The sequence below is a fragment of the Notolabrus celidotus genome, chromosome 19, assembly GCF_009762535.1.
Source record: "Notolabrus celidotus isolate fNotCel1 chromosome 19, fNotCel1.pri, whole genome shotgun sequence".
Taxonomy (NCBI): domain Eukaryota; kingdom Metazoa; phylum Chordata; class Actinopteri; order Labriformes; family Labridae; genus Notolabrus; species Notolabrus celidotus.
Window position 1 is genome coordinate 29,615,159 of NC_048290.1, and position 14,282 is coordinate 29,629,440.

Genomic DNA, 14,282 nt, shown 5'->3' on the forward strand with positions numbered 1-14,282 from the left:
TAAAAATATGAGTCAATGCGGAAGTGTTAAAAGCTGCAGTTCATCGAGGATCCACTTGAGGCTGGCTCCGGAAGTACAGGAAGTCACATACACATGAATGGGGAAAAGCTGATCTTTACAGCATTAATAAACATGTTTACAGTCTGGTACAAAAGATGAGTGTAGTCTGAATAGCTAATTTCTCGACGTCCTCTCACTGTGAGGGGGGTGAATTTTTTCTAATTCGGCAATTTCGAAGATATTGAGATTACCAGTCTTCCAATGAGAGGCACAGCTGCCTGCAGGAACACTGCAGCTGTTGGCTAGGAGGCTCAAAGCCCGCCTCTTTACGTCACACTGGCTCGACAGAAGCAATATGGCTGCCGCAGCCGATTGGTCTCAAAACAGCTCTTCAGAAACAGATGGGTGACGTCACGGATACTACGTCCATATTTTTTACAGTCTATGGTCTAACCCCTCCCCCCCTCCCCTCGGAGCTCCTCCAAAACGACGCCCCCCTGCTCACGTGCACGAGCGCCGCTGATTCACGACCATATGATAGTGACTGATTCAAAACCGGTCCTCAGCACATCAGTTTGTGTTTTGCACAACGTCAACTCATGTCTCACTCAGCGGTAAACAGCGGTGAAAGTTAAAAACACAAACAAACATGGCTACTGTTAGTACTCACAACTCACAGCGAGCAGGAGAGAGGAGAGACAGGCAGGAGAAGTTCTTCATTCATTCAAAAATTGATTGTTGTTTTGTTGGTTGGTGTGATCACGGCCGACAGTGACCGGTTATTAAAGATCAACGTGTTCACGAATCTAGTTGTCATTCCTACAGCGTTGGGACGAATGCTACAGTACATCTACATTTTCTGTAGGACTTACTAAATGTCATTCATTCTTTTGCTTGTCAGAGCCCCCGTGGTGAGAGCTTTTTAGACTCTGATCCGGACTACAGTCCTGAGCAAAGCACCTCATCGGGTCAGAGGGGACAGGCCTGAGGTCGAGCGAGAGGGGCAGTCAGTAGAGTCAGGGGAAGCAGAGGCAGGAGAAGAGGAGTGAACGCTGGGGAAATGTACGCGCAGGAGGCGGGCAGAACAGCAGGACAGGATTTGATTGGTTACACAAATTGGACCCTAATGACAGTGATTGGTTGGTGTTTCCCCAGGTTTACTCCGGCTGTAGATAGCAGCTTTTTTTTACCTCTTTTTTAAGAACACATTATGTATTGATTACAATTGGGGCATAAAGATCATTTGAACCAGTATAACAAAAAGTGGATCTAAATCTGATTACCAACCCCAGCTTTAAGAGATTTCAAGAAAAGAGCAGGTCTTTCTTTGTTGCATTGTTTTCAGAGACCCAACATGAGTAAACCATGAGCAAGCAACAAAAAAGGCACGTGTCAAAGCTCATCAAAGTTGCACTTGCGAAAAAACATTACACATGAATTTCACCTCAGCAGTCAGTGTTGATTCTAGTGAAATGAAGTCATCGACAACATTTATATTGGACTGCTTTATAAAAATGTGGACATAATTGCTTGCTGGTATTCAGTTAACTGGTTGAGATCCATGGAAGTCTTTCTACTTCCTGATACTCTTTGACCAAAGTTCTGTCAAGTGACAGGGTAAACATCTCTGTTATTGAACCTGAGTGAAAGTGCTGCATCTTGGCTCTGGAGTTCTTTGAAGCAAACCTCATGGGTCAGGGTTAGGCACATTGCACATTCTAATTATTATGTTTTTTAAACATGCAAACTCTGAACTTCTTTCCCATTAATCTGAAACATGCTAAACTTTATAAAAGTAAGACTTTACAACAACTTTAAGATCCTCACCGTCCACTCCACCTCTCTGGCAGGAAGCTGTCCGGCTCGTGGAACACCTCTGGATCTCGGTGGACGGAGTGGCTGATATAGATGACACCATGATTCTTTGGAACTAGAAACCCTGCGAGGGTGGAGTCCTACATATACAAAGAGAGAAGGAGCCATCAGAGTGAGCTTATTAAAATCAAGTGACATTCACTTATCAAACCAATAATTCTGGACTGTAAAGAAAAGTAAAGTGCTTGTCATGATACTTTTTGTAACGGTCTTCATCAGTCTCCATTCAAATTTCCAAGAACTTGTTATTTTTGTAAATGTGGGCTGTCAGAGAAAACTTCTTTTACCTAAGATCTTATTTGTTCTTAGCTCTACAAATGCCAAATCATGCGTAACATATACATTTAATACAACAATGTATTATAAACAGTTCATTTAAAGTTTTTAGCATTTTAAGGAACATATTGCAATACTTTCATGACAGACAACCAGAAGGAAAAGAAGGAGAACATGCTATTAATACCCCTTTGAACCAGAATGAATGAGAGACTTCTCTAATCCTGACATCTAGCTCAAATGATAGTTGCACTTTCATCCTGAACTGAATCTCCTGAGCTGGTTTTAAGCCCTGTTGAAAGAAGCCACCTTGGGGGCAAAAAGACCACATTCTCAATTGTTTCCCTTTTGAATCATCTTTTCACGTCATCCATTAGTCGCTGCACTAATGGACTGCCACAGAACATGATCACTGTTTCTCTTTCCCTTTCCCTCTCACTCATTTTTCTCTCTCTGCTGGAGTGGAAAATCTTTCACAAATCTCCTCCTTCTTTTTCACAGACAGATGCCCTTACTGAGTTCACTTTCTCTCTCTCTTGCTCACTCGCACACAAACACACTCAAGTTGCATATTTTAGTTCCACCTGGATGGAGCATCTACTTTTTCCACCTGATTGTGAATACTAATAATCTCTCTCTCTCTCATGCACTGACCTGGGCACAGAAACAGTACATTAACTTGTTTCTCTCCAGATTCAGTACTTCTTACTTACTGTTGTGTTTATTAGTAGTCTGTTTGTGGACACATGGTAACTAGGGTGTTATCTTACCTTTGTTCATATTCTGTATTTAATGTTTCAAAAAACGTTTAATATTCCCATTTCGTTGTTTATCATTATCTCATTCACTGTGTGTTGTCCCAAAAAAGAATTCTCTGTACCAGGATGAGGGTTTAACTAGATTACTAAATCCAGGACAATGTGTATATGTGCCAAAAAGTTCCCTGGTACTTGTGCCTATGTGAATGCATTCAGGACTGCAGAAGAATATGCCATTCATTTCAATTTTAATAAGTTATTTCATCAAGAGTATGTATACCAGATTGAGATAAACATTAAATGGCCTTGATTATTAAACCTCCCTTTTGAAGATTACTTTTTTGTTTTTATAAAAAATATACACACTACCAGTGAAAAGTTAGGACACACCTTCTCATTCAAGGGTTTGTATTTATTATAATTATTGTAAACACTTTAGATTAATACTGAAGACATCAGAACTATGAAAGAACATATATGGAATTATGTAATGAACAAAGACGTGTTAAACAAAGCAGAATCTGTTTTATATTTTAGATTCTGTAAAGTAGTCCCCTTTTTCCTTCATGACAGCTTTGCACACTCTTGGTAATCTCTCAGTCTGCTTCATGAAGTGGTCTCCTGGAATGGTTTCTAATGAACATGAGCCTTGTCAAGAGTTCATTTGTAGAATGACTTGCCTTCTTAATGTGTTTGAGACCATCAGTTGTGTTGTTCAGAGGTAGGGTTAGTACACAATGGATAGCCCTATTTGACTACTGTTGTAATCCAGATTATGGCAAAACCAGATTATTTCATAGTTTTGATGTCTTCAGTATTAATCTACAATGTTGGAAATAATTAAAATAAATAAAAACTGTTGAATGAGAAGGTGTGTCCAAACTTTTGACTGGTGTATATTTATATATAGATATATACATTTAAAAAAAAAAAATAATAATAATGATAACAGAAAAAAACACATTTATTTTAACACATCTTAATTATAATGGCATTTATTATATTTTAGAATAAAGTGTTACGCTGGGATGGACTGGTGACCTGTCCAGGATGTACCCTGCCTCTCACCCAATGACAGCTGGGATCGGCTCCAGCGCTCTAGGTTATGGGGGGGGGGTGGGGGCGCTGGAATCTATCCCAGCTGTCAAGCAGTAAAAATAATGGATGGATGGATAAAGTGTTTCATCTAAACTAAATTAAAGTGTAATCACCTGTGTAATTCAAGCACTTGTGGTACCAGTATTAAACATCAACGGCAAAACAATAAGAATAGTCTGTGCTTCCTTTTTGAATTCCTTACTGAAGTAAATTTGATGTTATTACTATCAATCCATCAATCTTTATTTGTACAGCGCCAAATATAAACAAACGTTATCTCAAGGCGCTTTTACAAATATCCCAGGTCTAGACCATACTCTACATTTAATTATTAACAAAGACCCAACATCAAGACAGGATACCATCCAGTCCCCTCTTACTCACAGGACTTATCTTATCTAATCTTAATCCAACATGACACCTCGCAGTATTTATCTAGTTACAGCGGCAAGGAAAACATCCTTTTAACAGGTAGAAACCTCCAGCAGAACCAGACTCATGTTAGACAGCCATCTGCCCTGACTGATGGGGTTGGAAAGAGGGATAGGAGAATAAGAGAGAGAGAGATATTATAATTATAATGATAATTTTTATGATCAGCCATATTCACATGACTTAATAATAAGTATTGATTGATGCCCCCTGTCCAACTTCTTCATCAGTATTTTGTCTTTATATGGGATGTATGTTTAAGATTATATCCTATCTGCATAAGTATAGAATAAAATTATCAATTTAAATAAATAGTAATAATAAGCAGTGGTTTCGGCCATCTTTAAGGCTTTCAGCCTGGATGACAGCTCTTGTAATGGGCCCACCTTTGATCCCTTTTCTGTAACACACTCACACACTCTTCTGTTTATCTGAAGTTTAAAGTCTTATTACAGCTGTAAGATTTTCTGTTTGTTATCACTTGTAAGACAGTGTTTTTAGGCCTGCTTTATTCAGACATTACTCTCAGTGACACAATATTTAGTCCAGTGCCCGCTGTTTAATATCTCTCCTGCACTCACATCCGTTATTTTAAAATCAACATCACAACTTTGCCTGAGTTGTTGAACAAGTTGTTCAACTTTTGAGCCACTCTGTTCTGGATGATCACTGTGTCTCTCCATCTTTAATTCCCCCTGGTGCTGTGGTTGTGAGTGACAGCTGACTCCAGTCCTGTGTGAACACTGTTTTTGCATTCAGAAGTTGAGATCCAGAATGTAAAATGTACACACTTCAGATTTATTTCAAGGAAGAGAAAGCTGTCTTATATTTGGGTCAATACTGCATAGGTCAATACTGTATATCTTTGACACTTCAGATTACAGAATTTGAGTATTTGTATTAATTTCAATATGTTTACAGGATGCTTTAGGCAGTATATTACATATTAATTATCAGTTGGCTTCAATGGAGCTCTTTTGAACTTTGACCTCAGAACACAAATGATCTGGGTCACGAGTCAGCACAAATATAAAAATCATTTTCCCTTTTTATTTACTGGTTTGTTATCATGTAATCCTTCTTGAACTGTGATCACTAAATTGAGAAATGTTCCTAATCTTTGACTTCCTTTTCTCTGAAATGTTCTGAATTGCCACACATCATACAACAGTGTCCCTCTGAGTCTGTCACGAATCAGTGTGTACTGATGCACTTCCTAGAAGTGACAAATGACTTTCCACTCGGCTTCAGTGTCACCAGCACAAATCACTCCCCGCACTACACCCTGCCCCCCCTCTCCTCACTCACATCCTTCCGGAAGGGAAGCGGAGCCAATCAATCAAAGGGATGGATCAATGCCTCTGATTGGACTGTTGCATAAGGCTGTTTGATGAGGCCTCAATGATAACCGACAGCCAGGGCAGGGGCAGGCGGGGCAACTGTAAGCTGCTGGCCAATAAAGAAACAGTGCTTCCAGAAAAGATGGGATTCTATTGGCTAACAGTGCTGATGTCAAACCAGAGAGGAATCATTTTAACGAATGAAAATCGATGTTGTAACAAATACAGTCGGCTTACAGGACAGAAGATGCTGTAATGGATACAGATTTACACAACAATACAGGTCATAGACTAGAATATTTAACAATCCCTCAAAGATAATACTTCACTAGTAAACACAATTGAAAATATGAATGCAGACCTCTGTTAGAGCTGGCAGACAATAACAGGAGTAATAAGCATGGTAGCACTGAACTTCAGCTGCTTTTGTCTTACTGTACAGTACTGCACTTGCTAAACCTGTGCAGAAGAGCCTAAAAAACATTGCTTTATTCACGAAGCATGCAAAAAAGTAGGGTACACCACAAACTGCAGTGTAGAGCAAATAGCATCACTTTGAGCCAGTGTTGTTGCCTGGATTCTAACATCTATTATGCATTAAATTAGAGCAAAATATGCCTCTTTTGATGCAAATGAGCATCATTACAAGTAACACCTCATTAACTAACACAGGTACAAGCAGCCTTGTGCAGTTAGACTGAAATGTAGTTGTCACACTACAAGTCTTCAGTGATGAAGGCCCAATTCCACCTTTGGATGACCTAATAATAATACATCTGTACATAGAGTCCATTATAAAAACAGTAATGTCAAAGTAATGTTAACACTCAGGGTTTAAATCAGTCTGGGGTTATCTGGGGCTCAACACCTGAACATACAGGCTGTGTATTACACACAACAGAGGAATGTACCTACCTGCACACAGAAAGGGGAAGTAGTAGAAGTACGCTGTATATAAATTGTCACATCCTCACACATCCACAGTAAAATGGTAAGGACTCTCCCTCTCCATTTAGCTCATCATACATATGGATAGAATTTAGCTCCATCAGGATGTGAGCACACAGTGCAGCTCTGAGCAGCAGAGAGTTTTTCAGCTTCACTATAATCAGTGCAATTTTCTTTATGAATTAGACCTTCAGACGGAGCAGATAGCAGGGGCAAAGGATGTGCAATTCTTGGTCCTAATCCATTCTTATTAAATTCCCTACTGACAAGCCTACAACTGACCCTCAACAAAAGGTGGACATCATAAAACTGACCAAAATGGCATTTAATGCAAGACTAGTATAATTAACTGCATGTGTATTTTGGCCACCCTGTGACTATTGGTAATGTAAAATAAAACACCAGTGTGAGTACCAGACTGTATGAGAATTCAGCCAAAGTAGTATGTCACCATCTAGTGGATAAAAAGTGCAACACAGCAAAGAAAATCCTGGTCTGTATAACTTCATCAAGACTACAGGAAGATAAAAACATGATCTAGATGATATTGGGAAAAAACTAATGATGTACTAATGTCATGAGTTATTCTAGTGAAGTTTTTATTTCCCTTGTGGTGTTTTTGTTATCATTACCTGAGTTGCTTGTCTTGCATTATCCTTGTGTTCCTGTTCTCCTTGTGTGTATTTTCACTTTGTTTTTACTAAATCAAGTTTTTAGTGTGTCCTTATCTACTGTGATTTTCAGGTCATGATCTTGAGTTTCGTTTTTAGTGTTTCCTGTTTTGTTTTGTAGTTATTACTCTTTATGTACCATGTCTTGTTTTATTTCCTTCCCTTGTGTGGTTCCCTCCAGTTAGATTACCCTTTTGTAGTTTCGCCTGTCTTGTGCTCAAACATGTTGGTCTTAACCCTGTGTACTTTTAGTCCGTATACCTTGTTCTTCCGTTTGTTTAGTTTTTCTTGTGTCCTCCTGTGATCTTTAGTGTTGCTTGTGTGGATTTTTCCTGTAACTTTTTTTGTGCTTTTCCTCAGTTGGATCTCATGTTTTTTTAATTGGGTTTTCATTTTGTATGGACTGTTTGAAAGTAAATTTCAAACAACCCTGGAAATTATCTATTGTTTCAATGCAGCATATATTGCAATAAAAAATAGTTTTCTTCATGAAATGATATTAATGTTTCCCATAGAATGAGTGTAACTTTGGCACCATATGCCACGATATTACCTTTGCACATGTGCACACTCTTATAGCTTTGTATTAACAATATCCTGTACAGTCCTAATAAATACATAAAGAACACAAATGATGGTCACATATAATGACCTCAGACAGAAAAACAGTGAGAAAATGTACACTACAGGATGTATTAGTACACAGTTTGCTGAAGTGAGAATTGAGCTTCACTACTAAGACTTGACTTTAAAATTCTAAGTATCCATGCGTTCATTTAAAAAAACTATGTTGTGTTGCGTGGCAGCACAAAATATACGATCTTACCTTTCTGGTTTTCCAGTTTTTGTCAGTTACCAGTTCATATCTTTATAGCCCAACAAATATGGAATGTTTGACTAGGATGCATAATCTGAGTCATTGCCTCCCCCACACACAATATTGGATTCAAAAGAACATGAGACATAGATTGGATAGTGGATCACTAAAATACAAACCTCAGGTGAACAGTCTTACCTGATCAGCTAATCTGCGTCCTCCAATAAAAGGAGGCCAAAGCCTCTGAACCTCCAGTAATACTTTGCGCAGGTAATCTGGGTCTTCCAGCGCTCGCTGACGAGACTGGAGATTAAAAATTGAAATTTTAATTTTGTGCAGAGAGAACTTGGCAATTAAAGTCAATGTCAAATATCATGGAAACAAGGATCTAATATTTGCTAAGCAAGAAAAAACATGCATCGACTAACTTTCATCTTACATGTAGTTCTGTAACACAAAAGATAAGATTATAGAACACAATCTACGAAAAGACAGGAACTAATCATATAGATGGATTGTAGTGGAATGGTTGAATTACATCCAAAGAGCTATAAAGTCTGAGTAAACCTTTGATCAAACTCAAAATCTGACACCAATATGATTGATATTTTCTGTATACTGATAATCTGTGATGGTGTACCTGCTCGTTTCCACTAAGCGCCAGTGTGAAGGAGGTTAGCAGTGATGCCAGAGCTTTGGGGATCAGAGCTGAGATGAACAACAGCAGATGCTGTGAGGCAGAGCTGGAGTCAGGCAGCGGCAAGGACGCAAGAGATCCAACGAAACTAAAGAGATATGGCAAGACAGAGAGGAGAGAGGAAATATTAGATAAGGATGACAGGCTCAACAGATTATTATGTTTAAGTATGAATTAACCAGCTTTTAGACATGTCACTTTTGTGTGGGTGTATGCATGTGTGTGGGTTACTGTTATTTCAAAGGTATTTCAAAACCTCTGATCTCATTATTCAGATTTCATAGACAAAAAATATCAGTCACTTAGTACATTTCAAAACTTGATGCTTGTCTAAGATGGATAAGTTTGCATATTCAAGAGGATAAAATTAGATACAAGCCAGTATCCAGGTGAGTTTCCCTTTAGCTGTAGAAACTAGAGTCTATAACATGCTTCCATGGGTTAGGGTTAGTCACATTTCACCAAAAATAAATCTGTGCATTACAGTAGTTTAAGGGGACACTCACTAAATTGTAGTTCTTTAAAGGTGACATATTATGCTCTTTTTCATCAATATATATTGGTCTAAGAGGTCCCCAAAACATGTCTTTAAAGCGTATTGCTCAAAAAAACACTTTGAAATCAGATTCTGGTCTGCCTGTAAACCCCTCTTTTTCAGCCCTGCTCAGAACAGGCTGTTTTCTGTATCTGTGCCTTTAAAGGAGAATGAGCTCTCTGACCACGCCCCCTCAGGAAGTGGGTGTGGCCTCGGCTGTCCAGCACGTTTAACTAATGTTTACATGTTGGCTGAATATACACGGCTGCTCACAGACCCGCGTTACTTCAACCCTCTGAATCTGATCCAGAATCTGATCCTGATGGAGAGGCGCCTGCAGCAGGACCTTTCTGAACCATTGGTCACAGATTTAGTGTTCCTTGTTGTTTTATTTATCAGTATGTCGACGTGTGTCTTGGTACACAGCTATGAACATGTAGCTATGTGGCTATGCTAACTAGCGCTAGCACTTTTCCATGAAAAATAAAAATCATCCACTAGCTCTTCAAATCTGCAGACGTGGGGAGTAAAACCGACCTTTGTGTTTATTAAGTTCAGCCTACAACTAGCATGCCTCCCTCCTAAGCTCCTTGTTAGCACACATGTGTGCAGGGAATGAAAAACAGAGGAGGGGTTGAGTTGTATTTTATACAGTCTATGGACTGAACAAGCTCTGAGCTCTGACTTCCGTTACAGACCGGATGGCGTTGTGACGTATGAAAAACACTGAAAACTGAAACGGCTGGTTTCACACACATTTACAGAAAGGTGGAGAAATCAGAACAGGTGCAGAATAGATTTTTTTCATTCTCGGGGGGTTTGTAGACATGCCAGGGAAACATATTTCAGGTAGAGAACCATTAAAAAGTCCATTTTGCATGATCTGTCACCTTTAAGGAATTTCCTTGAGCCTTGCACAACTAGTCAGTGGAAACAAACCCTACAGGTAAGGTAATCTTCATCATGGAGAAAACAAGAGGGAGAGGCTGAATATTTGTGCTTAAGAAACCAAAAGTTTTCCTGCTTGTACTACAACTGTACCAGCTTTGTCTTTGAAAATCATGTGGATAGGACTTTGAGTAAGACAAAGACATTAAGATCAACAAAGGTGGAAAGAACAAGAAAGTTTCAACAGAGGAAATGTAGAGGAAGAAAAGCAGTAGGTTGGGTTACTTTGTCTCTTCCAGTGAGCTTATACAGTGTTAATCTTAGAGCTCCCCCTAGTGACCGACTGTGGTCTAGGTCATAAAGCCAGCCCCCTCATCTTCCATGTGAAGAAGTTTAACTCAATGATTGACTGCCAGCTCTGTTGACAAATGCGGGCAGCGTTCTTTACCAGATGAGTAGAGTAGAGGAAGATGGATGGGAGAAAATGTAAGAAACAGTCACACAAGACTCATTGAACTTCAATATATAAGTGTCTGCTTCATATCAACACAAGAATCTGTTCTGTTTTGGACAACAGTGCAATATGTCAGCCTCCCTTGAGGAGGTTTTTTGCTTCACATCTCATAATGTTCGAAAATGATGGAACGTTGTCCACTCTGCATACAGTCAATGGTTTCTTCAAGCAACTGTAGGTGTGTCTGTGTCTGTGTCTCTGCCTGGCAAAGTTAAGAGGAGTACTTTTTACACAGATCCCAAAAGTACATCTAAATGTGTTCTTGTGTTTCCGTGCCCTTATACCCAGAGATGTGAAACAGAGAAAGAGGTACAGAGGCAAACGCAGCCTCACCCGTGTTTTTCATTCTCCAGTTTGTCTTTAATGATGTCCATCAGCTTGTCTCTGGCGTCCAGAGCAGTAGAGAAACCAGATGACCACAGAGGGACCTTCACATTCACCGGAGCAGAGATCAGACCTGCAGGGAAAGAAGAGGAAGTGATCAGCAAACAAGCGACAAGAGACGGAACAACACAAAGAATCAGACACTTTGGAACGAGAACAAAAGAGGAAGCAGGAGATTTTGCATCACAGATTGTACAACAACAACAACAACAGCTTCGTATGTAATGTGTCTGCAACAGAAAGAAAGATCCTTATATTACAGTAAATAATGAGTTGTTTTTTACCGCCTAATACAGTATCTGTGTGTCCCTACCATGCCAGTGTTGGGTGCAGAGTTGTGCGATTTCCTGGTAAAGTTCAGGCTGCTCCTCTGCTCGTACATTCAGAAAGAGGCCTAACACCAGCTCTGTCCCCAGACGCTTAAAAGCAGAGTATGCACACTCTGGCTGGCTACTACACACACACACACAAACAGAGAGAGAGAGAGAGAGAGATTGAGAGAGAGAGAGAGAGAGAGAGAGAGAGAGAGAGAGAGAGAGAGAGAGAGAGAGAGAGAGAGAGAGAGAGAGAGAGAGAGAGAGAGAGAGAGAGAGAGAGAGAGAGAGAGAGACAGAGAGAGCGAGAGAGAGAGAGAGAGAGAGAGAGAGAGAGAGAGAGAGACCACACATCAATAGGTTGCAGAAATGACCCTTATGGTGCTTCATCAATTTCAATGTTCTAGTGTTGTAGCCTGCATTGTGTTTGCCAAACTGTTATACTTAAAATGCTCTAAGTAGTTGAGGTCTATGTAAACTGTTACCTCATTGAGAGGTCCTTCAGGCAGCGCTCACATACACTGCAGAGAAAAGAGGTAGAGAAACACAGAAAGACAAACGTCAGTCTCCAACAAGATGAAGTGATTCAAAAATATGTGCAGACCTTGCATTTTGCTACTTTCTGTACCCTGTAACGAAACCACACACAGCATTCATTTGACATTCCCTTACTTAAATCACTCTACCTGTAAGTCTATACATATACATGTAAGTGTATGACATATGTGACACCAATTCTATATGTGCACTGTATAATTATTGTGGGGATGTGTGGCTCTATAGAACAGACAAGAGTTAAGTATAGCTTATAAAGTCAATCAATCAATCAATCTGTATTTGTATAGCGCCAAATCCCAACAAACGTTATCTCAAGACGCTTTTACAAACATAGCAGGTCTAGACCACTCTATGTCAAATTATGAACAGAGACCCAACACCAAGACAGGGTAAGACTCAGTCTGACCCCACCTTAATCCATCATGAGCATTGCACATCGCAGTATTTAGCTAGTTACAGTGGTGAGGAAAAACTTCCTTTTAACAGGCAGAAACCTCAGGCAGAACCAGACTCATGTTAGACAGCCATCATGCCTCGACTGAGTTGGGTCTGGAAAGACAGATAGAGGGGAGTAAAAGAGAGAGAGAGGTGATAGTGATGAGACGAGTCGTAGAAGCTGTTGCCGCTGGTGTCCAGCACGTCCGTATCAGCAGGACGTCTACGGCAGCTCAGAGGAATCTACGAGACAATGAAGCTTAGGGACTCCAGAAAGGTCTATGGTTAGTAACTTTAATGGGACAGGCAGAGTTAAAGTAAGTAATGAGGGGGTTGGGGGGAAGCGGGTGAGCTAGGATCCCAGTGTGTCAGTGTGCCAGTTCCCCCGGCAGTCTAGGCCTATAGCAGCATGACAAAAGCTGGTCCAAGCCTGATCCAACTCTAACAATAAGCTTTATCAAAAAGGAAAGTTTGAAGCCTACTCTTAAAAGTGGAGAGGGTGTCTGCCTCCTGGACCCTAACTGGTAGATGATTCCAAAGGAGAGGGGCCTGATAACTGAAGGTTCTACCTCCCATACTACTTTTAGAGATTTTAGGTACAACTAGCAAGCCTGCATGTTGGGAGCGTAGAGTTCTAGAGGGGTAATAGGGCACTATGAGCTCTTTAAGATACGAGGGTGTCTGATTTTTAAGAGCTTTGTAGGTTAAAAGAAGGATTTTAAATTCTATTCTACATTTTATTGGGAGCCAGTGTAGAGAAGCTAACACTGGAGAAATGTGCTCCCTCTTCCTAGTTCTAGTCAATACTCGAGCTGCATACATACATACTGTAATTTAGATAAGAAATTTGTGTCACATGTGTCATATACATACATGTATATGTATAGACTTACAGGTAGAGTACAAATGAAACAGAGCTCATCTGACTCTCAAGGTTATGTACAAGTGTTATTTGTTTCCCACCTGTTGATATAATCGCTTGATGATTCCAAGCAGGTCCCTGAAAACAGGCTGGTGAGGGACAGGCGGAGCAGACAAGCCTCCTCCCCTAAAACACACAAGTTACTCAGACTGTAATTTATCCACATTTGATGTAAAGTGTCACTTTTAGTTATCTTGTATAAAAAAATGGAAAAGTCTGCTGCTGAATATTTGTCCTTATATGAGTCATACAATCCTTACTTCTTGCTTTGGTTCAACAGATGCTGTTTTTTATAAGTCCAATTTACTTTACATGTAACAACAACAACAACAACAACAACAGTGTCAAAATAATCTGTTAATCTGACAACAAAAAAGAGGGTTGTATCACTACATCTCATGTAGTATCACTATACACCTCATTTAGTATCACTATACACCTCATGTTATATCACTATACACCTCATTTAGTATCACTATACACCTCATTTAGTATCACTATACACCTCATGTAGTATCACTATAAACCTCATGTAGTATCACTATCACCTCATGTAGTATCACTATACACCTCATGTAGTATCACTATAAACCTCATGTAGTGTCACTATACACCTCATGTAGTATCACTACACACCTCATGTAGTATCACTACACACCTCATGTAGTATCACTACACACCTCATGTAGTATCACTATAAACCTCATGTAGTATCACTATCACCTCATGTAGTATCACTACACGCCTCATGTAGTATCACTACACACCTCATGTAGTATCACCATACACCTCATGTAGTATCACTATACACCTCATGTAG

At 39.8% G+C, this 14,282-nt stretch overlaps 1 protein-coding gene across 3 annotated transcripts in view; it reads right to left on the reverse strand.

Annotated features, from left to right (window-relative positions):
- LOC117830729 (protopanaxadiol 6-hydroxylase-like) overlaps positions 1-14,282 on the reverse strand; it is a 37,480-nt gene that overhangs the window by 19,413 nt on the left and 3,785 nt on the right. For all 3 annotated transcript variants that reach the window (XM_034708985.1, XM_034708987.1, XM_034708986.1), the window contains exons 3-9: positions 13,504-13,588; positions 12,033-12,068; positions 11,547-11,686; positions 11,183-11,306; positions 8,856-9,000; positions 8,414-8,518; positions 1,828-1,955 (exon numbers count right to left, since the gene is read on the reverse strand). In XM_034708985.1, coding sequence (XP_034564876.1) covers positions 1,828-1,955; positions 8,414-8,518; positions 8,856-9,000; positions 11,183-11,306; positions 11,547-11,686; positions 12,033-12,068; positions 13,504-13,588 — 763 coding nt within the window. The remainder of the gene's footprint in view (positions 1-1,827; positions 1,956-8,413; positions 8,519-8,855; positions 9,001-11,182; positions 11,307-11,546; positions 11,687-12,032; positions 12,069-13,503; positions 13,589-14,282) is intronic.